The sequence below is a fragment of the Sphaerodactylus townsendi genome, linkage group LG15 (genome assembly GCF_021028975.2).
Source record: "Sphaerodactylus townsendi isolate TG3544 linkage group LG15, MPM_Stown_v2.3, whole genome shotgun sequence".
NCBI classification, from domain to species: Eukaryota; Metazoa; Chordata; class Lepidosauria; order Squamata; family Sphaerodactylidae; genus Sphaerodactylus; species Sphaerodactylus townsendi.
Window position 1 is genome coordinate 15,880,118 of NC_059439.1, and position 26,352 is coordinate 15,906,469.

A 26,352-nucleotide genomic window follows, 5' to 3' on the forward strand; every position below is an offset into this window, starting at 1 on the left:
TTGGTGTTTGGAATATGCTGCCACAGGAGGGGGTGATGGCCACTAACCTGGATAGCTTTCAAAGGGGCTTGGACAGATTTATGGAGGAGAAGTCGATTTATGGCTACCAATCTTGATCCTCTTTGATCTGAGATTGCAAATGCCTTAACAGTCCAGGTGGTCGGGAGCAACAGCTGCAGAAGGCCATTGCGTTCACATCCTGCATGTGAGCTCCCAAAGGCACCTGGTGGGCCACTGCGAGTAGCAGAGAGCTGGACTAGATGGACTCTGGTCTGATCCAGCTGGCTTGTTCTTATGTTCTTATGAGTATCCACACGACTCAGCAGAATCTTGTCATCTATGTGAAAGAGACCTGAACATGAGTCAGCAGTGTGATGCGGCGGCCATGAAAGCCAATGCAATTCTGGGCTGTATCAATAGTATAGTGTCTAGATCATGTAATTGTACCTCTCTATTCTGCATTGGTTAGACCTCACCTGGAAAACTGTGTACAGTTCTGAGCACTGCAATTCAAGAAGGACATTAACAAGCTGGAACCGGTCCAGAGGGCAACAAAAATGGTAAAAGGTCTGGAATCCATGTCCTACAAGGATACTTAGGGAGCTGGGTATGTTTGGTGAAGAGAAGCTTAAGAGGTGACATGATAGCCATGTTTGATATCTGAAGGGATGTCATGTTGGTGTCCCTCACCAACAAGCTTGTTTTCTGCTGCTCTAGAGACAAGGACCAGGAGTCATGAGTTCAAGGTGAAGGGAAAGAGTTTCCGCCTAAACATCAGGAAAAACTTCCTGACAGTCAGGGCTGTTCGACAGTGGAATGCACTCCCTCGGAGTGTGGTGGAGTCTCCTTTGGAGGTTTTCAAAGAGAGAGTGGATGGCCATCTGTCAGGAGTGCTTTGATTATGTGTTCCTGCATTGCAGGGGGTTGGACTTGATGGCCCTTGGGGTCTCTTCCAACTCTATGATTCTGTGTGGCAGCTGAATTGATTCTGTGAGTGGTGTGAATACTCTACAATGCTAGGAAACGGAACTCCACCACAAGTCCCACCCAGCCAAAGACTAAAGGTTCAGCTCAAATGCTAAACATGGTATGTTTGCTACAGAATTTACAGCATCCAGTTTAACATAGCAAGGTACCGTGTTTCCCTGAAAATAAGACAGTGTCTTATATTAATTTTTGTTCCCAAATGTCTTATTTACAGGGGATGTCTTATTTTTCTGTGTTCTGTTCGTCTGGCATGCTTCCAAACAAAAACTTTGCTACGTCTTACTCTCGGGGTTGCCTTATATTTCGCACTTCAGCAAAACCTTTACTACGTCTTATTTTCTGGGGATGTCTTATATTCAGGGAAACAGGGTAGTAGAGTTCATTGGGGCAGCTGGTTCAGTGCAGACCTTGCTCCCTCCCTGCTTTAAAAAGCAGGTTTCAAAAGTGGCACAGTGCCGTGCTTTCCTTTCCTTACAAGAGCCTTTGTTACAGTTTTACGCAAAGACATCCAAGCCCCAAACTGCGATCCCAGAAATGGCTTCTGACCCCATACAGCGTGCTTTATATGAGCAGTTTCTCTGTGCAGGCAGGGGAAGGTCGCATGTAGAGAAAAAACGAACCGAGGCTTGAAAATCAAAGCTGTTTGAAGAAAACTGAAAACAAGTAACATACAGGATCTGGGGTTCACTGTTTCAGAGTTGGTGGCTTTCCTTGGCACGATCTTTTCTGGTTTTGCTCTCCTTATGGGCATGAAATTCATGCTGTTCTCATGAGGACTAAGCAAAAAATGGGAGGGGGAGGGGAGGACACATACTTAAATCTTCCTCCACAACTGCCTTGTGATTATACCCGGAAAATTACTACTCTTTTTGCAATTCCTTTGCCCTGCCCTGCAGCTCCTGCTTATTTTTGTGCAATGGGAGGCAAGTATGGGATTTGGTACGTGGAGAAGAATTTCCTGAGTGTCTCGCTGGTAATTATTGAAACAGATGAGTATTTAGCCCCAGCTAATGTGCAGGTCACTTTGATGAAAACACAGCAAGGAGACGCAAGAGGAAACATTCCTTCTACTTCTGCTCTTTACCTATGGCCCATCAGTTGGGGGCCTCCGGTGCCATTCTTGTCTTGATCTGTGCTCCAGAAAGGCATAAAAATCTAAACCACAAACATGGTTTTCATCAAGGTGATTACAGCGTCAGAAAGAAGTATTATAAGCCTCATTCACTGTCAACAGGGAAGGGGTTAGATCAGTAATGGCGAACCTATGGCACAGGTGCCAGAGGTGGCACTCGGAGCCCTCTCTGTGGGCACGTGGACACAGAGTAGTCATGTGGGGGGCGGAAAATCACCCCCCCCACACACACACATCTAGGCTGGCCTGGGCCACTGAGCACGACTTGCGCGCACTGCAGTGAGCAGGGAGGTCTTGGCTGGCGGGCCTGGTGCCTGTGCTCCGGGTGGCTGCTGCCACAGAGGAGGCTGAGATGCTGGAGAGACACAGAGCGGTGCACATGGGACTTGCTGGAGGTTGGAGCAGGCGGGCCCCTGCTCAAGCGGGTGGGGCGGAGGAAGAGGGAGCCAACCGGATTTTTCTAAACTAAAACTTCAGCATTCAGTTTAAAAATTGCCGGGTTGGCACTTTGCGATAAAATAGTGGGGTTTGGGTTGCCATTTGGGCACTCGGTCTCAAAAAGGTTTGCCATCACTGGGTTAGATTTTTGGTTCATTTTTTTTTTTTTAGAAATGGAGTATTCAATCATGCAAACTCCTTCCTGCCGCTGAATTGTTTCTGTGTCACTGTTAACATTCTAGTGAGAACTCGACCGGTACAAAAACCTCAGCATGGCCAAATTCAACACACTAAAACAGCAAAGCATTCTAAAGGGCTTGTGGATTTCTTGGTCCCAGAAAGATAAGGTCTTCATAGCTCCAGCATGGTGTTGTGTCAAAAGCATTAGACTATAATCTGGAGAAGCAGGTTTGATTCCCCACTCCTCCACGAGCGGTGGACTCTGATCTGGTGAACTGGATTTGTTTCCCCATTCCTATGCACGAAGCCTGTGGGGTGACTTTGGACTATTCACAGTTCTTTCTGAACTCTCTCAGCCCCACCTACCTTGCAAGGTATCTGTTGTGGGGAGAGGAAGGGAAGGAGTTTGTAAGCCGCTTTGGAACTCTTTTCCATTGAGAAAAGCAGGGTATAAATCCAGACTTCTGTTCTTCTTCTTCCACATAGGAAACTGAAAGGCTGCAAGTTCTCCAAAGTCACAACAATGGCGAGTTCATGACTATTCGTTCCAGCATCCTGAATAAAGTCCAATTTCTCAAGCTCCACTGGGGCAAAATGATCTCTTTGGGTGAAAAGACAATCTCAGAAAGCCCCAGCACCCAGTTCAAAAGACAGACCCACAGGATTCCACAGAATCACCAACTATGTCCTGCTGGAAGATGGCTCACTGTACGCAGACCCTATACCAGGGGTAGGGAACCTGCGGCTCTCCAGATGTTCAGGAACTACAATTCCCATCAGCCTCTGTCAGCATGGCCAATTGGCCATGCTGGTAGGGGCTGATGGGAATTGTAGTTCCTGAACATCTGGAGAGCCGCAGGTTCCCTACCCCTGCCCTATACAAAGGACCCAATGGGGAGCGAGAGCAGGCACAAGTGTGTTGGCTCCAACCTCTCACCTCCATGTAATTGCTGGCTAGTGAGCACTATGCCTATATCAGTGATGTGAACTCCTATGGCAGTCAAAGCGAGGTGGCTTTTCGGAGCTCCCTCTCTGTAGCAGCACTGGCAGCACAGAGTCTACCGATCAGCGTGTGGAGGTGGTGGAAATGCTTACATCACCCCCACACACACCACACAAATCGTTGGCTGTACCTTGGCCACTGGAGACATCTCGTGCACACGCTGCGAGTGAGTAGGAAGGAACTCAGCTGGTGGGCCTAGTCCCTGTGCTCCGATTGTTGAAGTTGCTGCTTTCGGGGGGGGGGCTATAGAGGAGGCAGAGATGCTAGAGCGGCACAGAGCAGTGTGTGCAAGACTTGCTGGAGGCTAGAGCAGGCTGGCCCCTACTCGAGCGGATGGGGTGGAGGAAGAGAGAGCCAACCGGTTTTTTCTAAACTAAAACCTCAGCATTCAGGTTAAATTGCTGGGTTGGCACTTTGTGATAAATAAGTGGGGTTTGGGTTGCAATTTGGGCACTCGGTCTCAAAAAGGTTCTCCATCACTGGCCTATATGCATGGGAGGTGTCTGTGCATAGGCTTCCTTCCTGGGATCAGCACTGCTACTTTCCACACATTGCTGTTCATGGGGAAGAAGCAGATGCGTAGATGCTTCCTCCACAAAGTGCAGAGCCAGGGGAGCAAGGAGGAGGAGGGGGAGGAGGAGTGGTATTATATCTCACCTTTCTATCGTGTAAGGAAACTCAAGGTGGCCTACAAACTCTTTTCCCTTCCTCTCCCCACAACAGACACCTTGTGAGGTAGGTGGGGCTGAGAGAGTTCAGAGAGAACTGTTACTAGCCCAAGGTCACCCAGCGGGAATGTAGGAGTGCGGAAACACATCTGGTTTACCAGATACGCCTCTGCCCCTCAGGTGGAGGAGTGGGGAATCAAACCCGGATCTCCTGGTTAGAATCAGCCTGCTCTTAACCACGACACCACGCCAGCTCGTGCCAGTTCCCCTCCCTGTGCATTCAGTCAATGCGGCGTGGGGGGAGAAGGAGGGTATGGTCTGTACGGAGCCACAGCACTCCCCCCACCCCGGAGAAAAACAAAACACAGAAAAAAATACAGAAACGGAGGCACAGCTCTCATTCTCCTCTTTTTATTTCTTTTAAAGCGTTCGTCCCATCCTGTTCAGAATTTCTTCTCGTTGCTGCCACCCTCCAACCCCAACTCCGATTCCAGGGGATGCAGAGTAGGCAGCGCCTGTGGCCAAAAGAAAATCACCTCCTTGATTGTAATTAAACCAACAACTTTGAAATATTTTTTTTAAAAAAACAGTCTGGGATTTAAAAAGCAAGAAACAAAAAAACACACACATTCGCATCCCCTTTCCCCAAGCACTCATCCTGAGTCCGTTGCAACAATGGTGAAAGAGGAGTAAGACAATAAGTTAACAGTTTGTTATGCTGTAGGTTCTGGACAGAGTGACCCGACGGGCTTCTTAATGCGAGGTTTTCTTAGAAGCCTTTCCAAATTTGGCATCCAGTCCAAGTCCTGCAGAGAAACCAAAGGAAAATATAGTTTTATTTATTTATTATTTATTTTATTTGATTGTATAGGCCACCTCGAGTCCCGAAGAATCTAGGACAGGATCGTCCCACAGAAAGGCTGAACGAAGAACTTAAAATGATCCTGTGGGATCAGACCAGTGGTCTGATAGCAGACTTGAGCAGTACTACTCAGAGTAGACAAGTGGTCTTGTACAGCAAACCCCCACCTTCATGAAGAAAAACTCCACACAGCTGTTTCATTCAAAAGAAGGCTTTTACCATTGAGTTGCTCTATGTACAAGATACTATATACAAAGTAAATTAAGCAGGTATATTAAGCAGTCCAACAAAGTGCTTCGCCAGGCACTTGTTTCTTTAAGGAACAAACACACAGTACATTGCTGTTGCTTATATACATGGTTCCACCAATCACTGTAAAGGTCACTTGCATCTAGATAGAACCGGTTTGCTAGCTGTCAGATCATTCCTTTCTTGCTGACTCATACCTCTGCTGGATAGGATATGATCACCATGATCTGTCATGACATGGTCCATGTAAGCCAGCATCCAGGTTCACACAGCGGCCTGAAAAGCCAACGAACAGGGCACATAGGGCAAGGCCATTTCTCTATGTCATCACCAAGCACTGCTTTTCAGAGGTTCACTGCCTCTGTATGTGGAGGTTCTCTATAGTAGTCCTAGCTATGAGCAGTAGATGGGCTCTCCTCCACATGAATCTATTATACCAGCCCTTAAAAGAGCCTCTATATTATGCCCATCACTATATTCTGAGTGAATCGCAGAACTACAGGCACTAATTGTTATGAACAGGCGTTTAGACGAACGAAGGCTCCGTGACAGCTGGACCCTCCTTCTGCGGGTGCGTGTGAAGATTAGGGACTGAGTCGCAGGCTTGTACACCAAACCTGATAAGGTGAGGGCACCTGATTGGTACCAGATTTGTATATAGTTAGCACAGACAGAAGAGTGCTGTGTGCCTGAAAACACCTGTGGTCTGGCGAAGCACTTTGTCAGTAGATAGCGATAAATAGAACGGCACTGGTGACTGTGTGTCTGTCAGTTCTTGTCTACATTGCGTCCTGCAAGGTGGTCTACTCCGAGTAAATTCGCTGCTTCAACACTAATTGAGTATAGAAGTACTTCCTTTGGCCATCCTGAACCTATGGTCCATGATCTTTACTGGGAGCCTCAGCATTCTAATATTACGAGAGCGGGGAAGCTGTCTCTGCCCGCCCTCTCTAACTCACGCATAGTTTTATAGACCTCTATTATGCCCCTGTTAGACTTCCTTTCCCCCTGAACCGAAAACCCCCAGAAAATTACTCTGTCCTCACAGCTCCTCAAAGCATCACACTGTCTTTACACCACAGATTCACACAAGTCAAAGTCCTAAATGGAACTGGGGTAGAGGAAGAATGGCAATAGTTTCTTCCAGCGTGGTTTTAAAGACAAATCCACACGTTTGCCTAATGCGAGGGACAGATGAGTCCCTGCCCACTCACATAGCCATGATACTCTGCAACCCAGCATTTGGGTGCGGTGGCCTGGTCGAGCTGAAAGCTGAGTGTTCGGAGCCAAGCACACAGGAACTTGACTGGTAAAGACAGCAAGGTAGTAATTTATCACTTCCTCCTTGTGCCTTAGGTCAGTGATGGCGAACCTATGGCACGGGTGCCAGAGGTGGCACTCGGAGCTCTCTCTGTGGGCACGCACACACAGAGTTTGTCATTTCAGGGCAGAAAATCACCCCCCCCCGCACTACACATCTAGGCTGGTCTGGGCCCACTGGAGTACGACATGGGAGGACTTGACTATGGCGGGCCTGCAAAGTGCCTGTGCTCGAGTGGCGCTGCTGCCTGGGGAACAGAAAGGAAGACAAATTCTAGAGAGGCGCTGAAGCGGATTGTCGCCGGGACTTGCTGGAAGCTAGAGCCGGCTGGCCTCTGCTCTAGCAGTTAGCCCAGGAGGCGGAGGAAGTAGGCAACGTTTTTCTTCAAACCAAAGAACTTACTCAGCATTCCAGGTTAAGGAGAATTGCCCGGATTGGCGCATCACGATAAATAAGTGGGGTTTGGATTGCAATTTGGGCACTCTGTCTCGAAAAGGTTCGCCATCACTGCCTTATGTTGATTAGGAAAGTTGATTAGGAAATGTATATCTTGTGGCAGATTCCCTAGCATAACCTCCCATCCCACAACTGAGGATACTATAAATTGTTAGGACTGTTGCCTTTGGGTGGAGGAGCCAGTTGAAACAATCTTACGGGTTCGTGAGATTTTAAATGAGTGAGATTTTGAACAACACTGGAAAAAGTACCGTTGTTTCAGCCTTAAGTCACCTTCTTCTCTTCCCAGGACACACAAACAAAATAGTTTCCCCTTTCTGCCTTCTTGCTTTCTCACCCGTCCATTGCCCTGAACAACAGCAACCACTCCTCAGTCCTCATCTGGATGCTTTGGGTCCCCTGCCTTCCATTTAATTTAAAAACTAGTGTTTTTTCCTGCAGATACAGGAGTATCTTTGGGTATGCACAAACCCTTGACTGTGGGCAGGCCCATTTCATTGCCCTGCTGAGAGGCACGGGGGCCATCAAGACTGCGATTAGAGTGATAGCAAGCTGGGTCTCCACAAAGAATTGCACGGGAAAGATAAATTCTCTCCTTCCATGCCCCCAAATTCCCCCCTAAAGAATTGTACAAGCTCCCTAGAACCTGAGCATGCTAATTTCTCCAATCTCTGTTTCTCCCCCGTTTAAGTGACTTCACAGCTGCTCTGCGTCTCTTGAAGCATGCTCAGTCCTCACCAAACTAATTTACAAAGTTGTATTTCTCAGCAGACCCAGAGGGTCCTCCAAGGAAGCAGAAACCTCTAACTTGTCCACGGGTGACTGGTTTTACTGCTTCTGTGATTGGAGTCAGGGTCTAACCCCTTTATGATCAGAGGTAGCAATGACTGCCTATGAAACAGTCAAAAACAGGGGCAACTTTATTCTGTCCGGCAGAAAGATGGTAGTTCGGTCAGTTGAGGTGCAGCAGTTGATAAAGTTGTATGCTTCCGCATTAGAATATAGTCCCAAATGAATATGAGAGTTATCATTCATTTTTACACACTGCCTTGGTCAAAACCATTATTTTGTGCATTATTGAATACAAACTTTCAAACGGCTGGGAAGAGCTAGGTAGGCACTAAGACCCGGGCAAAACATTCGACAACAAAGAAGTTCTGGAATGCTTTGTTCTGTGGCAGAAGAATGTACAACCCTACTAACATCGTTCTGTGGAACACAGAATAGTTTTGTGTCTTAAATTTGGCCTGGGGAGTCCCTTGCTTTCTGATCATAGTGAACTGGCATGCTCGTTCTGTTTTGTGGGCAGAGATTGTTAGAGAGAACTGTCAGGGCTGTTCGACAGTGGAATTCACCGCATTGGAGTGTGGTGGAGTCTCAGCCTTTGGAGGTTCTTAATCAGAGGCTGGATGAACATATGTTGGGAGTGCTTTGATTGTGTGTTCCTGCATGGCAGGGGGATTGGACTTGATAGTCCTTGTGGTCTCTTCCAACTCTCTATGATTCTTTCCCACTGAAGGGTGCAGAGAGGTCCTAACCAGGCTGCCCTACAATTAGAAGCCCTAACATGACTATTAGACTTCTTTCTCAAGAGACACTTTCTGCGAAGTGAAACACAAACCCCAAAAGACAAAATGAACAGGGGAAGGCTAGCTGGGGTTCTGAAACCTACCCAAGAATACCAGGATGGTGCCCACCCACTGCAAGTTGGTAATCGGATTGGCAAATAAAATGACCGAGGCCAAGATAGTGAAGAACTTGCGGGTGGTGGTGACGATCGAGCAGGTCAGGGGTCCGAAAGAGACCACAGTCATGAAGATGAAACTCTGGAATACGAAGGAGAAATAGGCAGTTAAGGACTGGCAATGAAAGAACACACCTCCATCACCAAGGTTCTGGGAGGGGCTGGAGATGGTGGGGCTAAAGGTGTGAAACAAAGGAAATGTTAGGAGGCAACAAAATCCTCCTATGAAATATTCTCTCGTTTGGAATAAGTAAAACGCTTTACAGCAACATTTTACTCACTCAAAACAGCGTGCGTGAGAATGTTAAGGTCAAACCAACAGCATTACAGAATTGTCATTCTTGTACAGACTGTGTACAATACAGTCACCAGGATATATTGTTTGAATGAGATTATTTTTTCCCCACAATGTGTAGATACTGTGCGCAATGAAGATACATTAATTGAAGAGGTCAGTTTTTTTCCTGGTCCAAATCTGCAGGTTGTCTTTAAGACAGTGACTCTATTAAGCCTATTCAAGTCCAAATATTAAGCTTATTCAAGTCCGAATAATGTATCTCCTTTGGTTTGCTCCAAAATTTACTGTTTTTATTTTCAGCTTCTAGTTTTTTTCCCCACATCCCACAGGGCAAAAAAACCCCTAGGCGCTCAGGTAGCTGTTTGCATCTTTCTCTCTACTATTTGTGATTTCATTTGAACAAAACTCGGTCTCGAGCACTTGCTTCTCAAGCCTACCTTAATCGTGCTGCTTTAAGAACATAAAATCAATCATTTTGGAACTTCTGTTAGCATATAAAGCTGTCTTATTTAAGATACTAATGAAATTTAAGAAAGGACTGCTTTTTTTAAAAGAAGGTCATCCCCCTTGTTTCAGTGTAGGGAAATATCCAGCGTTTCCACAATTGTGGAAAATTTAGATTTCCAGGTAGAGCAGTGGTGGCGAACCTTTGGCACTCCAGATGTTATGGACTACAATTCCCATCAGCCCCTTCCAGCATGGCCAATGTGACCAACTTGGAAAACTGATGGTATAATCCCATAACTATCTGGAAATACTCGTCCCTACAGAAATAACATCACTTCAGTGCAGAAACTCCAAATTCAGTTCTGTAAGTTCTATATGTCCAAATGCTTGGAGGGGCTGAAGAAGCCTAGGGAGCCACTTTGAATCAAAGTATGAAGTCTGAGGGACTAGCAGTTTGTCAAGGCAGCTTCATATGTTCCTTCAAGGAGGAGATGGGTCACAGCCATCTGCTCTGTGTGCAGAAGACTCCAGGTTCAATCCCTGGCCTCTCTCCAGGTAAAAGGCCTCAGATAGCAGTTACTGAGATCCTAAAGGACTTCCACCAGTCTTAGAGGAGCAAATATCAAGCCAGATGGACCATCAGTGGAACTCTGTAGAAGACTGCTTCACGGGTTCTTGACAGTTTCTACCTAAGATGTTTAAAAGGCACAAGGCAGATGGTTCCAGAGCACAAATTAAGTCCACTTCCTCCTGGTCCAAGTTGGACCCCTTCCGCACATGCAGAATAATGCACTTTCAATGCACTTTGCAGCTGAATTTTACTGTGCAGAATAGCAAAATCCACTTGCAAACAATTGTGAAAGTTGACTGAAAGTGCATTATTCTGCATGTCTTGAGAAAATCAAAAGTAGGCAGAGCATTGTTTTCCAAGACCCAAAATCTCCTGCTTCCATTCACTGCATGCAAACCTACTTTTCTCCACACACACAACCTCCCTGCTGGCTTAAAACAGCGGCAATGCGGTTGACGCAACCCTCAAAAAGTTAACAGGCTGCTCACCTGGCCCAGAGCACTTGTAAGGCCAAAGAGAAGGATGTTGTATATGATGTTAGGATACCGTTCTGTGAAGCTCAAGAACTCCCAAAGCTCTCCTGTGAATACGATGCCTGCAAGGCGGGAGGAAGTAATAAATAGCGTTTGCGAACCTTTGCTATTTCGGTGCAACCAGCAGGCACTAAGCCCTCAAATCTGCATTTGTCACTTAAGTGCAAAAAAAAGGCACCAAAGCTGAAGAAGAGAGAAAGATGGGATATAAATCCAAACTCTTCTTTTTCTTCTGGTCTCATGTGTTAGAAGTCCTCTGGGGTCACTGTAAATCGGCTGCAACTTGACAACACTTCCCACTACAATCAGCAGTCTACAGCTCCTATTCTGCTCAAAGACATGTGCGAAAGAGCAAGATGGAGGCTTTTTTTGCTAGCGAGCACCTCTAAAAACTTTCATCCTGTGAACGTGACTCTTCCCCACTTCCCAGGGATAGGGAGCTCTAGGACATCCTCTCATTTGCCCGTGATCCTGCTTGCAAAGCGTAGACCAGACTCTTCTCTCCATCTCACCGATTTAGCAACTGCCCCAGCCTGCTCCAGCAACCTGAACCGCTCCCAAATAGTTCTATTCCCCCTGCTCTCTCGCCTCATTTTTTTCACCTTTGGCCACATCCTGTTCCACCAGGCAAACTGGTCCTAATCCAGCTTAATCTAGAGGCTATTTGCCAGGGAAGCCCAGAAGGAGACGCAGCATCCTCTCCACTCCTAGCTTGTGCCTGGCCAAAGACACACATTAGGTAGGCATGCTCTGTGCTCGACACATTCCTTCTGGCACACATGGTGCTTCAGTCACACACAAGAGCCCTAAGCCATTTCCAAATAGGTATGAATGGAATGAAGAAGAAGAGTTTGGATTTATACCCCGCCTTTCCCTCCTGTCAGGAGACTCAAGGTGGCTTACAAGCTCCTTTCCCTTCCTCTCCCCACAACAGACACCTTGTGAGGTAGGTGAGGCTGAGAGAGTACTGAGAGAACTGTGACTCTCAGCAGGAATCTAGGAGTGCAGAAACACTTTTGGTTCACCAGATAAGCCTCTGCCACTCAGGTGGAGGAGTGGGGAATCACTACACCATGCTGGCAGGGGAAGCTGCTTACAATTATTTCTTTCTTGCTACCCACACCATCAATTGCCCTGACTTGGGATAGCCCAGACTAGCCTGATGTCGTACGATCCTGGAAGCTAAGAAGGGTTGGTTCTGGTTAGTATTTGGATGGGAGGCCACCAAAGAATCCTAGGGTCACCATACAGAGGAGGGCAAGGGCAAACCCCCTCTGAATGTCTCTTGCCTTGAAAACCTTATGGGGTAGCCATACGTCAGGTGCAACTTGATGGCATTTTCCACCAGCACTACCATGTCATCTATCAGAACTCTTAGACTGGTAGAATCATAGAGTTGGAAGTGACCCGAAGGTTCAAGGAGCGAGCTTTATCTCACACATCCTGTGTGCGGTCAGAAAGAACCTGTCCCAGCCCAGATCACCCTAGCAGCTAGGTTGTCCAACTAGGATCTGGGAGATACAGGTTCAACTATCCTCACAACCCTGTAAGTTTACTGGGTGACCTTGGGTCAGGCACTCTCGCAGACTAACCCACCTCACAGGGTCTATGTGAGGATAAAAGAGGACAGAATAACACCGCAAGTTGCTTTAAGCACCTATCGGGGTGAAAAGCAGGGTATATCCACCAGGGGAGCTTTATAGTGTGGAGAGGTTTGTCTACAACTTCACGGGAAGGAAGAGTCTCTGACACACTCCTGTTCTGGGGAGTTCTCTTGTAAAGTCAGAGCGCCTCTCGGCAGAAAAGCCTTTTTTGCAGCTTCAAGTGGAATTCAGCTTTGCCAGCCTTTAAAAAAACAAAACCATTCTTTAAATTACTTTGGCTGCGAGGGACCACTCCTTTTCATTAATTATCCAACCCTTTCTCCTAAGGCAGCCTCAACGGAGACGTTTTAACAACGGCGCGCAGCAAATAAATTACCAGGGTTTGACTCTTGCAAATTAAGCAGAAAAGGGGAAGCGGGCAGACCCACCCTCCGTTTGCTGGAGCAAGGGGGACCCCAAATGGTGGGACAGGCTATGAATGCTGGATTCATGCCAGGCTGTTGCCAGCTGATGCCAGCCTCTGAGCAAAACCGGATTACAGGCAGGAACGGCTTTGTGAGTGGGCGGCGGCAGCAGCAGCACCACTCCATGGGTGTTTCAAGAACTGAAAAGCAGCTGCAGTCCAGAAGGAATGGGAGATGCTAGCTTGGCAGTTTCCGCTTATTAGAACAGGCGGGGTAGAGCTGAACTTAGGCTGAACACAAGCATCACCCAGCTTGGTTTTACCCTGTCCTAGTGGTAATCGCGTTTGCCCATCAAGGAAAAATGTGTCCTGACTCACGAAATGCATTTCATGCAGGGAAACTCGAGCCCCTTCTGCACATGCAGAATAATTTATTTATTTATTTATATTTCAAACTTATAGGCCGCCTCTTCCCCGAGGGGCTCGAGGCGGCTCCCAACATGGCTGTTCTCTGACAGCAACTCCAATAACATAACTTAACACAATTAAAATCCAGCAGCAATCATATACAATTTAAACAGTAAAACAGTAAAACAGTAAACAGTAAAACAGGCCCAATCCCAAGGCTAAAGAGCGGGAAAAATAAATAATAGAAGAAAGGAAGGGAGGAGGGAACAGAAGTTGGGCCCAGATGGGAAATCAGCAATGGAGGCCGACTGAGATATTTGAAATGAAATGGCAGCCTCCGTTTGATTCGATGTGTTCAGATGGGGGGAGGCAGTAAAACGCAGCCAACCTCTCCAAAGGCCGGTGGAATAGCTCTGTTTTGCACGAGGCCCATGGAGACTCACCAGGTCGCAGGGCGGACTGATAGGTAGAGCATTCCACCCAGGCAGGAGGCCAGAGCCGTAAAGGCCCTAGCCCACGAGGTCGAAACCAGCGCTGTCGCGCCCAGCCGGGGGGCTAGGGTCACCAGCAGTTCAGCCACCGCTGAAGCGTATTAGTGATGGCCTATGGGACATGAGGGGTGATCACGGTCCGTACGGTATGAGGGCCCCATGCGTAAAGGCCTTAAAGGAGTTATTACCAGCACGCTTGAAAGGCGATCCGGAACTCCGCACTGGGAGCCAGTGCGAGCGGCATAGCACAGGGGTGATACTGATCTGAATAATCACCACCTGTCAGAAGGCGTGCAGCTGCATTACTGGACCAGCTTCAACTTCGGATCAATGCGAGAAGGCCAGCGTAAAGCAAGTTACAGTAATCCAACCTTACGCTCGAGGTGACCGTCGCATGGATCACAGTAGCCAGGTCGGACGGGAGAGATAGGAAGCCAACTTACGCGGCGCCTGGCGAAGATGGCAACCACCTGGGTTACATGGGGCACCTGGCTCTCCATTGACAAAGGCAGAGTGGCGGGACCCCAGGCTCGCGGAGCCAGCGAGGATGTCGGCGAGGTTGCCAGCCCCTTCAAAATAGGCTGACTGAAATTCCCCGGTCTCTCCCCGGCCCAGCCAGAGGACCTCTCCGTCTTTGTTGGATTAAGTTTTAACCTACTCTGCCTCAACCAACCAGCGGCGACTCTCAAAACAATGCTGTAGAGCTGCAGCAGGGCGAGGCGGCCCCCTCCATCAACAGAATGAGGCTGGGTGTCATCCGCGCGCCAATTGGTGACAATAGAAACCAGCCCAAAGCTCCGCACCAGCTGAGCAAAGGGGTGCAGCATGTAGATGGCGTATTAAATACGTGGCGAGGGAAAGTATTAAAGATTTCAGGGGAACCCCACAACTAAGTGGAGCCTTTGGGAGGCCTCATCTGCACCACACCCTGCTGACCCGACCCTGGAGGAGCAGAGGCAATCCATTGCGAAGGACAATGCCCGCACTCCAGGAGGCTGCCAGGCGGTGGATCAAAGGTCGTGTCGACCACATCAACTGCTGTGAGATCAAGTAACACAAGCAGCGCCCGATCCGCCCCTTGGTCTGAAAGCTCAGGGGAGTAGGGAACCTGCGGCTCTCCAGATGTTCAGGAACTACAATTCCCATCAGCCCCTACCAGCATGGCCAATTGTGGCCAATGTGCTGACGAATGTAGGAATTGAATTCTATCGGAAAACACCGTCCCCTGATCTATACATCGGCGACGCATATCTGTGATGGCAATGAGGACAGTCATCCGTCCCATGCCCAGCATGGAAACCCGGACTGGAAGGGATCGAGCACCAGTATGCATCCTCCAGCAGGAAACCCACAGAAGCTGCTCCAACACCACTCTCCGAATTACCTTCCCAGGAGCGACAAGATTGAAAGCGGCAGGCCCGGTAATTGGCCAGATCCTGGGATCTAAAGATGGTCTTTTTTAAGGTGGAAGGACCACTGCCTCCTTCAACCACCCGGAAACACTCCCTTGCTCAGGGAGCAGTTGACTATATATTCAACAGGTGGGGTTAAGTAACTCCTCCCGGCAAACTTATGGCTTTATCAGCCAGGAGGGACGCGGGTCAGAGGACGGAGTAGTAGGTCTAACAGCAGCTGGGGCCCTGTAAACATGGGACCATAGAGTAGGGAAAACGGTCCAAACTTGGACCCAAAGGCGGCGAAGGAGCCTCGAGTTCCTTTACTGTATCCAATTGTGGTAGGAAGGTCAGATGGCCAGCGACTTTATCTACAAAAAAACTCCTGGAATGCCTCACAGCCAATAGCCGAATTGAAATTTAGGAGCCCACCTCCACCAAAGAGGTGAGGATCGAACTATCGAGAAAAAAATAGTATTGTGCGGTGAGCTAGCAGATGCGAGGAGGGCGAGAAATAGGCATTCTTAGCCCTCCCGTGTTAAGCCAACTCCATAGGCTTTCATAAGCGTCCGCATAAGTTGTTAGGCGCCACCGCCGATGTGAACTTCCTCCACACTCGGCTCTAGCCCGTCCTGAGTTCCCGTTTCGTTTTGGAGCTTGTCGGCTCGGTATACCAAGGGGCTTCAAATGCATCGTGAGAGCGAGGCGGAATGCATAATTAATGTTCTCGATGGCATCGAGGAAGAAGCCTGGAATTCAGTCTGACACCTGCTCATCGAGAGTTGCCAGGAGGAAGAGCTCAGGATCCGCCAGAGCATTCAGGGAACGCATCGGTTCCATAAAGTCTTGGCGGACAAAATAAGTCACGTCGCATATGGAACGGATTGGGGCGGCCGAGGTCCACCGTGCCTTCATGGGGCAAAATGGTCGGACCATGACACTCTGCTAACCAGAGGATCTGACCATATTCACTCCTGCCCCAGACCAGATCCAAAGGTGTGGCCAGCTTCATGGTAGGCGGTGTTTAGGAGGGTCCCAGCGTAAGCCATGGATGACACCAGGTCCACTGCTTAACATGAAGCATGGTCACATGGACGTTGAAATCCCCAAGACAATAAAGTCGAGGGGAATGCATAGCATAGCTGTTACCGCCATCCAGCAGCGTGGCAGGCCGGTGTAAATTAAACCCGATGCGCTAAACGACGGTACACACCAGGAAGAGCGAGCAACCTCTCTCCCCAGACAGCCACTCCAATCCGGTACACTTTCAGATCCAAGAATTTGAGAACAGGGAGTTCCCTGCCAGGCGATGGAATCTCGGATGAACATAGCATCCTCCTCCAACCCTGTGTTTGAGGCTGGTGGACTGAAAGCAGGAAACCTGAAGTGATCGCATTCAAAGGCGACCGTCACCGCCCTCGCACGCAGGTCACCATTAATGTGCAGGCCAGGTCCATCAACTCTTCAGCGAGAAAATCACCGAGGCGTTAGCGATCTTATTAAGTAATGGACCTGGCATTTATCAACTACCAGGCTTCGAAGCAGGAGGGAATGCCTGGAAGTCTCTCTCTGCCGCATCTCTCGGGATATAGGCGGCGGAGGCGAAGGGCGAAGCATAAGTGTATCTCCTCCCCTTTCAATCCACTTTCAATCCACTTTCAATGCACTTTGCAGCTGGATTTTACCACGTGGAATAGCAAAATCCACTTGCAAACCATTATGAAAGTGGATTGGAACTACACTATTCTGCATGTGCAGAAGGGGACCCATTTTTGCACTGAGAACAGCACTAAGCAAGGGGTGGGGGGAAGACTATCCTTTTTTGTAACAACTGGTGTTTTTAATTGTTAGCAACCTCCGAACAGGCAGCATAAAAATATACTAACCAAGTAAACCCATTAACTGAGTAACATATTCAGAATTATTTTAGGGATTCTGCAGAGTCCTGCTTGAGTCGTCTCACAGTTAAAAACAACAGTGTGAAACAAATAATGATTAAAAAGGGATAGTCTTTCCCCTGCCCCTTGCGTTTGGCACTGCTAAGTGCAGAAATGTGCTTCCTCGGATAGACTGCATTTCATGAGTCAGGACGTGCACAAAGATCATGTTCTAGGCTATTGGGGACACAGAGGCGTGCAGGCAACCTTCCACAGCCCCCAGGATGGCTGGGACCAGAGTCATTGAGCCCAGACCCGTCTGTGATGCATTTCCCTTTCCTCGTGCTGCAAGAAAAGTTCTTACCGGCTCCTAGGAACAACGTGGACCACAGATTGACATTCAGCATCATTTGATTGGAACCGGTCTGGTAGTGCGCTCTCATGTGGTCTTGAGACACTCCGGTCAGTCCGTCCAATGTTAAAGACAGCAACTGAAAAGAGGGGGAAATTTATTTTTTCATTTATACCCCTCCAATCCCTGACCTCAGCCAGGCTCAGGGTGGCTTATAAACAAATGAAATCACTCAGAATATAACTGTCAGGTCTACGGTTCATTCAGTTACAGGCTCTAAAATTACTCCATTAGAAATCTTTATTGAAACAAACATTGAATCTCTGGCTTTTGCAAGTCAGTTCCAGCCCACCCCCCAAATGCACATAGCTTTATTACCTCTGTTAATCGCAATCACTCGCTGCCCCATCTCGTGCAGAGTTTAAAAAAAAAAGGGGAGAGGAAAGCAAGAATCCTTCCCAAGATCTAGGGAAAGATAGAGAGCCACCTGGCTACCCCTCCCTTTGCAGAGAGGTCCAGAGATACCACTGTTATCTACATTGCAAGCACAGTGAGAAAGAAGACATGAAAGGACAGATTCAGTAACCCAGAGAGGCCCCAGATATTAAGCACATGCTGACATTAACCTTATAATAAAACTGGAGGGTTAAAATCTAAAATATATTCACAGATGGTGGTCAATATCTTCAAGGTATGGGTGCTGACGTTTAAGGCCTTAAGCGGCCTGGGACCCTCGTACCTTCGGGACCGCATTACCCCATATGTCCCTACTAGGCCTCTGTGTTTAGCAGAGGTCAATCTGCTGGTGGTTCCTGGCCCCTCCAATGATCGCGGCTGGCCTCCCACTCGGGCCAGGACTTTTTTGGCCTAGCCCCATACAGTGGAACACTCTTCCTCCAGCCGGGCCCTCGCGGAATCTTGGTGAGGATTCCGCTGGGGCCTTTGTAAGATGGAGTTGTTCCACCAGGCTTTTGGAGTGTCCAGCCACTGATAAAGTGCCCCCTTATTCTCCTGTGCTTGGGGCCCCTTTACTATCCATTTAGAGCCATTTTTCCTTCTCCCCTCTTTGGGAGGGTTTTAATAATGGTTTTATTGCTGACGCTGTTTTATTATATTTACCGCTGTGTTTATTTTAATGGGCTTTAATTGTATATGTTGTAACATTATGTTGTTCACCACTCAGAGCCCTTTGGGGGTAGGGAGGTATATAAAACTTAGAAATAAACAATAAATAAATAAATATAACATTTCATTCAGCCGACAATAATCCCAAAGTCAAGTTCCTCCATTATCTAAATCAGTGGTGGCGAACCTTTGGCACTCCAGATGTTATGGACTACAATTCCCCATCAGCCCCTGGCATAGCTGATGGCCAATTGTAGCCATGCAGCTGGCGAGACCTGTATGGAGATATAAGACCATCCTACTTCTCTTCATCATCATAAAGATGAGCAGGGGGAGGTATCAACAGGTAGTATCAACGAGGTATCAACAGAAGGGGGAGATACATACAATTTAAATATACAACAGCAAGCACCTGATGGTATTTGGGACTCAATGGTCAATGGCACACTTGTTGGTGAGATGTCGGGAGGCCAGCAAGATGGTACAGAAACAATGGATGGCCTCAACCAAAAGTCTAGTGGAACATCTCTGTCTGACAGGCCTTGTGGAATTGGGTAAGATCCCACAGGGTCCTGGTGTCCTCTGAGAGAGTGTTCCACTAGGCTGGAGCTCGGACTGAAAAAGCCCTGGCTCTGGTTGAGACCCACCAAATGTCCTTGGGGCCAGAGACCGTCAGCAGATTTCCATCGGAGGAATGAAGCGCCCTCTGTGGGCAGTATGGGGAGATGCGGTCCCAAAGATATGAGAAACCCTCTTTTGAACATGCTGAAACTGGTACCCACTAAGCAAGTGGGTTTAACACCCATGTGCATGCATGCTCTTCACTAGCGGTCCCTAAGATTTACTCTTGACCTTTGGGGACTTAAATTCTGCTAATTTGAGGTTAAGTTTTTTCCTACTCTTCTGTCTGCTGCATTTACATCGGGCTTACAAAACAGGACACACTTCAGACTCATAGAGTTGGAAGAGACCCCAAGGGCCATCAAGTCCAACCCCCTGCAATGCAGGAACACCCAATCAAAGCGCTCCAGACAGATGGCCATCCAGCCTCTGTTTAAAAACCTCCAAAGGAGGAGACTCTTACAGACGGCTGTGCTCCACACAAATGGCGCAACCTCCATCTCACAGAGCCCTCAAAATCACGCTGGACTTCCCTGCGTATGCCAACTTCCCTCCTGTCTGTAAACTAGCAACAGTTGCAAATGCTGTCATGCCACCAAAGTGACCCATTGCACCTTGCACCGAGACGAGCGCTAAGAAACAAAACAGCACCCAGTTAGGTAAGCCTCGCGCTTTCAGCGGCTATAGGCTATCTGTGTGCTTGCAAACCTTTCGTGGCAAGCAGCGGCACCTCCCTCCAGTTGCCAACAAATGCTTCAGAGAGGTCCATGCTTACCAGCAGGAGCTCACCATACCCGAAGAGATGCTCGTCCACAACGCTGCCTCCCTTCTTCGGCTTGTACATGAAAAGAGCCACGCCCGTGACTATCAGTAAGACACACAGGTATTTGGACACCGGGTATTTCTTCCTCAAAACTGTCACCCCGAGAAGCATGACTATGGAGAGAAAAGCAGCTGTGAGAAAAACACAAATGAAAACGCTGCTCTCAGATCCCAGCTACAAAAGGTTAGCTATTTATTAACATTAACCATTAATGTTAATGGCCCAGGTCAGCTTGATTTTGTCAGAGCTCAGAAGGTAAGTAGGGTTGGTCCTGGTTAGTGCTTGGATGGGAGACCACCAAGGAATATCATGGCTTTTATGCAGAAGAAGGCAATGGCACACCATGACCCATTATGCATCAGGTGTCTGCTGCGAAGCGGGTGCGAATGTCTTGTATGGATGTATTTCCCTGAGCCACGCTTTTCATTTCCATTCTCCCCGCGGCAAGCCATGCCACTTTAAGCCTGACTTTAATTTTCTTTGCTGCCAGCAGGGGGAAGATATGCCAGTGAGCATAGTTTTGCCCTGGGTGTCTTCCCTCTCTCTTTGAAAGATTTGTTATTACTTCAATTGTTGTCATTTGTTATATTGATATGAACCAGTGGTGGCGAACCTATGGAATGGGTGCCAGAGGTGGCACTCAGAGCCTCTCTGTGGGCACGCACAACAGAGCCCCCCCCCCACCCCCCCTAGGCTGGCGAGGGCTGCTGGGCTCGATTATTAGCATTAAACCTAAGACCTAGTTTTGGGGAAGCAGTGTAGGTAACCCAGTTAAGCGCTGTTAAACCCCACTGATTTTCATGCGAAGAACTGAAGTGCGATCCTTTTCCTGGGAGTAAGCTTGGTTGCTGGCAATGAGGCTTGCTTCTGAGTAAACCCTCCTAGGGTCGTGATTCACCCATTGGAAGAGTTGGACGGTTGCTTCAAAGCAAAGCCACCGACTATGATCAAGCTTACCCCCGAGTAACGCACGCCTCAGAGCCAACCGTTTTTTCTAAGCTAAAACCTCAGTATTTAGGTTAAATTGCCGTGTTGGCACTCTGCGATAAATAAGTGGATTTTGGGTTGCAATTTGGGCACTCGGTCTCGAAAAGGTTCGCCATCACTGATATAAACAGAGAATCACTGCAAAATTGCTGTCTCTTATCACATTTGAAAACCAGGAAGTGTATGTGTATATGGAAGGAGGGAGAGATATCAGTTCTAGGACACTGCAGAGGGTGGCTGTAGGAAAGAGAATGTAGGAAAAGCTCCATCAGCAGGAGCACATTCAGCATGTATGCTAACACTCTGTCCCCTTTACCCTACGTCACACCAATGCCATTTCTCACCCCCAGTGCTCTGACACTCCAACCCATTCATTCCTGCATCTGGGAAGCACAAAGGAGCTACCTGCATTCCAAAGTCAAGGACCTATGCAAAATGTTAATGATAAGCTAAGAGGTGGCTCACCTGGGATTGGTTTACAGGACTTCCCAAGGACCTGTGAATGAAGACAGTTTCAATTATTTCGCTTGTGAAGATGCCTGTACCATCTTCCTATTACACTAACATGCCAGGCAGCAAACCTAAAATTTAAGGAACAGGCCGCCAACAAATATGCTCTACTCAAACAAGCAAAAAACAGCACCCCAGATGAGCTCCGGGGGCAATGTGCCCTCATCTCTGGCTGCATGTTCAAGGGGCCCGAGAGAAGAAGGGGACGTTGGCTCATTTATGTTGGCCTGTAGCCGAGATGGTGAACCTATGACACTCGTCGAAAATGACACACCACAATGTTTTGGGTGACAGGAGAGGTGACCTCTAATCTGGAGAACCGGGTTTGATTCCCTGCTCTGCCATTTGAGCTGTGGAGGTTTATCTGGTGAACCCGAGTAGCTTGTGCACTCCCAACACATGCCAGCTGGGTGACCTTGGGCTAGTCACTGTTCTTCGGTGCTCTCTCAGCCTCACATGGTCTTTGTTGGGGTGGGGGAGGGAAAGGAGATTGTAAGCCCCTTTGAGTCTTCTTACAAGAGAGAAAGGGGGAATATAAATCCAAACTCTTCTTCTTCTACACAGGTTAAATTCACTTGAGCAAGGTGCTCTGCTCTTGCTACACGTTCTGCATTGCTTTCAGTACAAGAGGCTGCCGAACTCTCTAAACTAAAAGAAGCTTCTTCCATCTCTGACAGCCTCCCCGTATTGCCCCCTTCCCCAGCAACCTGCCCCACTTCACCTGTGTTGGATAGTTGACAAACTGCAAGGCTGAATTGCTGGAAACCATGGCTCCCAGGTAAGAGAGAGAACAAGCGCCATACAGCCAGTTCCGCGTCCTATCCACCTTGACGGTCTCGAAAAACTGGATCACTGAGGAAGAAAAACACACAACAGGTACATTGGCTAGGGTATCAGTTAAGGACCCCTGGGGTTTAAGACCAACTGCGTGACCGGGACTGCTCCTAAGGGAGAGAGACAATGTGCCTCACCTCCAGGACACATCTGAACTTCAAACAGAGGTGAAGTCAACCATGGCAGATGGACCATGTGGGCGCACCTTTCGTGCTGCCTGCCAGCACATTAGAATACCAGGGGCAAAAGTACAAGAGCAGAAAAGTTTGGATTTATACCCCACCCTTCTCTCCTTTAAGGTGAACCAAAGCAGCTTACAATTGCTTTCCCTTCCTCTCCCCACACAGAAACATTGTGAGGTGGGTGGGGCTGAGAGAGTTACAAAGTTTGCTCATACAAATGATACCCCTTTAAGCTTTAAAGGGCCAATGAGATGCTGCATGCACCATCCTCTCTAGCGCCTCTTGCTATCCCCCTGACACAATTCCAATATTATTGGGAGCAGAAACATTAACATCTGGAATCTTCCAAGAGAAGAGTGTGTTCATAAAATTGGATATTGCCAATCTGACCCGGACGGTATCAGGCATTTTACCAGGTCAGCAATATCTGATTGCACTTCCTGGTTGAAATGCTGCAGTCCAGTTCCTCCAATAGCAGCACTTTCCTTCAGCACAAAAGCCTCTGCCAGACTGTGGGACCCAACCCATTTCCTCCCTAGCGGCTCCTTCCTATCACATGCCCTGGAACAGATGTTTTCGTACCTTAGTTGTTCCAGAAAAGTTTTTTTAAAAGGAAAACCTACGAACTTACAGTGGGCTGACTTATGGTTGCTTTGGGAATACTTACGTAGCTTGGCAAAAATGGCATTGATCACACACTGAATAAAGACCAGAGACAAGGCGTAGCGGAACTTCTCCTGCTTCGCTCCTTCCCCATATTTGCCTCTTGTTCTGCAGGAAAGAGAAATTGAGGCAGGAGAGTCAGAGGTGAAAAGTGGAGCCGCTTTAAAAACACAAGCATGGCTTGGCAGTATATCATATTTAAAAAAGAGACACCCATTGATGCATACCTCGTATGCAGATCATTAATGAAGCATAAAATAGCTTCATGGGTGGGCAGAAAACAGCACGGCAAGGTACATTTTGTTTCTTAGTAAGTGCTCCAGGAACAGCCAAGAGCTACTGGAAGCTTGTTTCTTCTTGCAACCACAGGCATTGGCAACAATTTTGAGCACCAAAGGGGAACCAATTATTCAAAACTACTTGATGGAAGGCATTTTTTGCTCTTCCCAGGAGACACAACAAATCTTCTCAAATCTGTGCCATTTTCTGCAAGGACCAAAACAGACCAGTTGAAGAGGGAAAGAGGGCAGATGGGGAAGGGTGAGAAAACCCTCCCCCCGCCCCCAAAGTCAAAACTTGAGGTGCAAGGACAGAAATATAAAAATTATGTCGTGAAAAAGCTTGGGAGGATACATAAATCCCACACTCACACAAAAGAGGAAAATTTAGACGACTCACTCACAGAGAGGGTCAAGAACAAGGCCATTAAACTGAGAATTCAACAGAGGCATCTTACACAGTTACACTGTCCTGGTCAATAGGTTTAGAAGGGTGCTGCTCGGTGTAGAATCCGTCTAAAAAGGTGAGCGGTGACTCATGACAGCTCATTCTGGAATAAATGTTGTTACTCTGGAAAGTGCCACTTTTGTGTTATTGTGACGGGGCTGCCATGCAAACCAAGCCACCTCGCAAGACAATGCGGAGTACAAAGAGAGGGAAAAAGTCTTATCAAAGAGCCAACAAATCATACAGAGAAGCCTCCCTGCCCAAAAGGGAGAAGAAACAAAAATAAAACTTAAGTCATTCCGACTGGCAACTTTTGGAATCCACCTTTTTCTTTACCAGGAGTAAAACACTTCTTGTATACTTAAATGTTGCTGCTAGCTACGTTTGTTTTTTGAGTGGTGGAAGGAAGACGGCAAATCTTAGTGACAGAAGTAGCCACTGTTAGATGTAGATTGCGTTGACTGTCTTGACCTGACTAGTCCAGGCTAATCTGATCTTGTCGGATCTCAGAGGCTAAGCAGGGTCAGGATGGTTAATATCTGGATGGGAGACCACCAAGGAATCCCGGGGTCACTACGCAGAGGCAGGCACTTGATGGCACTTGACCCATGAACACACTGACTACCCCAATTACTGCACTGGTAGATCCTGTTTCTCCTTAATTGCAATTGTTGTTTTTTTTTAAAACCTGATCAGAACAATGAGTTGCCTTTGGATTTACAACTTTTAAAACTGGTGGAAAAGTTGTACATACATTTTTTTATGAAACAGGGAAACGACTGCCTTAAAAAAATCTGGATGTCTCAAAGGAAAACTCAAGCGTTTACTTAAACTGTGCCCTTTTGACCACATGGCAGAAAGCAGACCAAGGAAAAGCTATAATTAACTGGGCCTTACTGGTTAGGGTAGACTACTTACTGAAATCACAGTGATCTCAGTTTAGCTTTCCCCCATACCTTGCAAGATTCACAGATGTTATCACAAGTGATTTAACATACGCACACACAAGTTCCTAGAAGGCACACTACAACAACATAAATAGACTAAAAATAACTAGAAAATCTGGCAAATACATTTTAAAAACCAACGAGTACGTAAATTAAAGAGGTACACACAGACACATACATACAGGTAAGAAACTAAATTGTTAACCCTTTCCCTCTCCTGCACCTGTAACCATTGCATGATAAAACCCAACACAGGCAAATTCTGTGCCACTATGCAGCTGCAATGGAGGTTGGGCCAAGATTCACCTGTGGAGTTTCCACCTGTTACCTAATCATTACACCTGTAACCACTGCATGATAAACAGACACACCCAACACAGGCAAATTCCTTGGCACTTTGCAGTTGTAATGGAGGTTGGGCCAAGATTCACCTGTGGAGTTTCCACCTGTTACCCAATCATTACACAGATTAAAAGACAAAAGGGGGGGGGGAGAGATTTCTTATCAACGTGTAATCAGGGAACTTCCCTGAAGAATGAGAAACCAGTGCCTCAAGGAAAAAAATTTAGGGGACGAAAGGGACCCCTGAGAACATGCAAAGGGGCATTTAACTTGTCAAAGGCTTTCACGGCCGGAATCACTGGGGTGTTGTATGGTTTCTGGGCTGCATGGCCGTGTACTAGTAGCATTTTCTCCTGATGTTTCTCCTGAACCTGTGGCTGGCGATTCTCTGAAGATGCCAGTCAGATGCAGGCGAAACGTCAGGAGAAAATGCTACTAGAACATGGCCATACAGCCCGGAAACCACACAACACCCTGGCTATTAAACTATCTTGCAAAGGGATGAGAATCGAGCCCAGGGGCATTTTAGAGACCATCAAGATTTTTGGGGGATAAGTATCAAGTATTTGAACGGGAGGCCACCTAGAAATCCCAGGGTTTAACTGCAGAAGCAGGCAATGGCCAAACAACGCTGAAAGTCTCTTGCCTTGAAAACCTTACAAGGTTGCCATAAGTCAGCTGTGATTTGATGCAAACCTCAAATCACAGTGAGTGTGGCTGGACACGCAAACCTCCCTTCGCTAGATAGCTTATTCCCCCCAAGCATCTAAGGTGTTATTGGAACCTCTAGATATAGATCAACAAGAGTCATCCTCTGCAACTGTTTCAGCAAAGGATGCAGCGCGCAGCCCTGATGGACAGACAGGTGGAACCTTGGAGGGAAAAGCGTTTTCTCCTAGGGCGGCTTACATTGACTCTTGCAGGACGCCGTACCAGAAGTAACACACGAAAACGCCCAAGCAGCAAACGGGGAGCCGCAGCCGCTCGGGTAAAAAGGCGTTCCCTCCACCGTTGACCCCGGCGCCGGTCCCCATTCCCGGCCCTGGAGCCCCTTCGGGCCCCGGCAGCCTCAGCGGCGGCAGCTCCACACAAACATCCCGCAGCGGCGCAGCCGGCGAGGTGAAAGGGGGCCTCATAGAAGCGGCTGCGACTTCAGCCCTGCAGGACCCCCTTC

At 47.8% G+C, this 26,352-nt stretch overlaps 1 protein-coding gene across 2 annotated transcripts; it reads right to left on the bottom strand.

Annotated features, from left to right (window-relative positions):
* Positions 1-4,803: 4,803 nt before the first annotated feature.
* SLC35B1 (solute carrier family 35 member B1) lies at positions 4,804-26,329 on the bottom strand. Of its 2 annotated transcripts, XM_048518033.1 has the most exons (9): positions 26,088-26,329; positions 23,168-23,271; positions 22,206-22,336; positions 21,440-21,470; positions 19,940-20,100; positions 17,431-17,557; positions 10,845-10,951; positions 8,969-9,122; positions 4,804-5,214 (listed from the first exon to the last, which is right to left on the bottom strand). In XM_048518033.1, exons 1-9 carry the CDS (start codon positions 26,312-26,314, stop codon positions 5,162-5,164), a joined length of 1,095 nt encoding a protein of 364 aa, XP_048373990.1. In that variant the 5' UTR covers positions 26,315-26,329; the 3' UTR covers positions 4,804-5,161. The 2 variants fall into 2 exon arrangements, with proteins under 2 accessions (XP_048373990.1, XP_048373991.1); XM_048518034.1 differs by lacking the exon at positions 10,845-10,951.
* Positions 26,330-26,352: the final 23 nt, after the last annotated feature.

What these genes read in the sequence shown, in the direction of transcription:
- SLC35B1 (XM_048518033.1), bottom strand. Translation starts at nt 26,314, where the DNA reads ATGAGGCCCCCTTTCACCTCGCCGGCTGCGCCGCTGCGGGATGTTTGT. An exon ending in GTCCTGTAAACCAATCCCAG is followed by an intron (nt 20,101 to 21,439) that starts GTGAGCCACCTC and finishes TTCTCTCCATAG; the next exon opens with TCATGCTTCTCGGGGTGACA. An exon ending in CACGTTGTTCCTAGGAGCCG is followed by an intron (nt 10,952 to 17,430) that starts GTAAGAACTTTT and finishes CCCGCCTTGCAG; the next exon opens with GCATCGTATTCACAGGAGAG.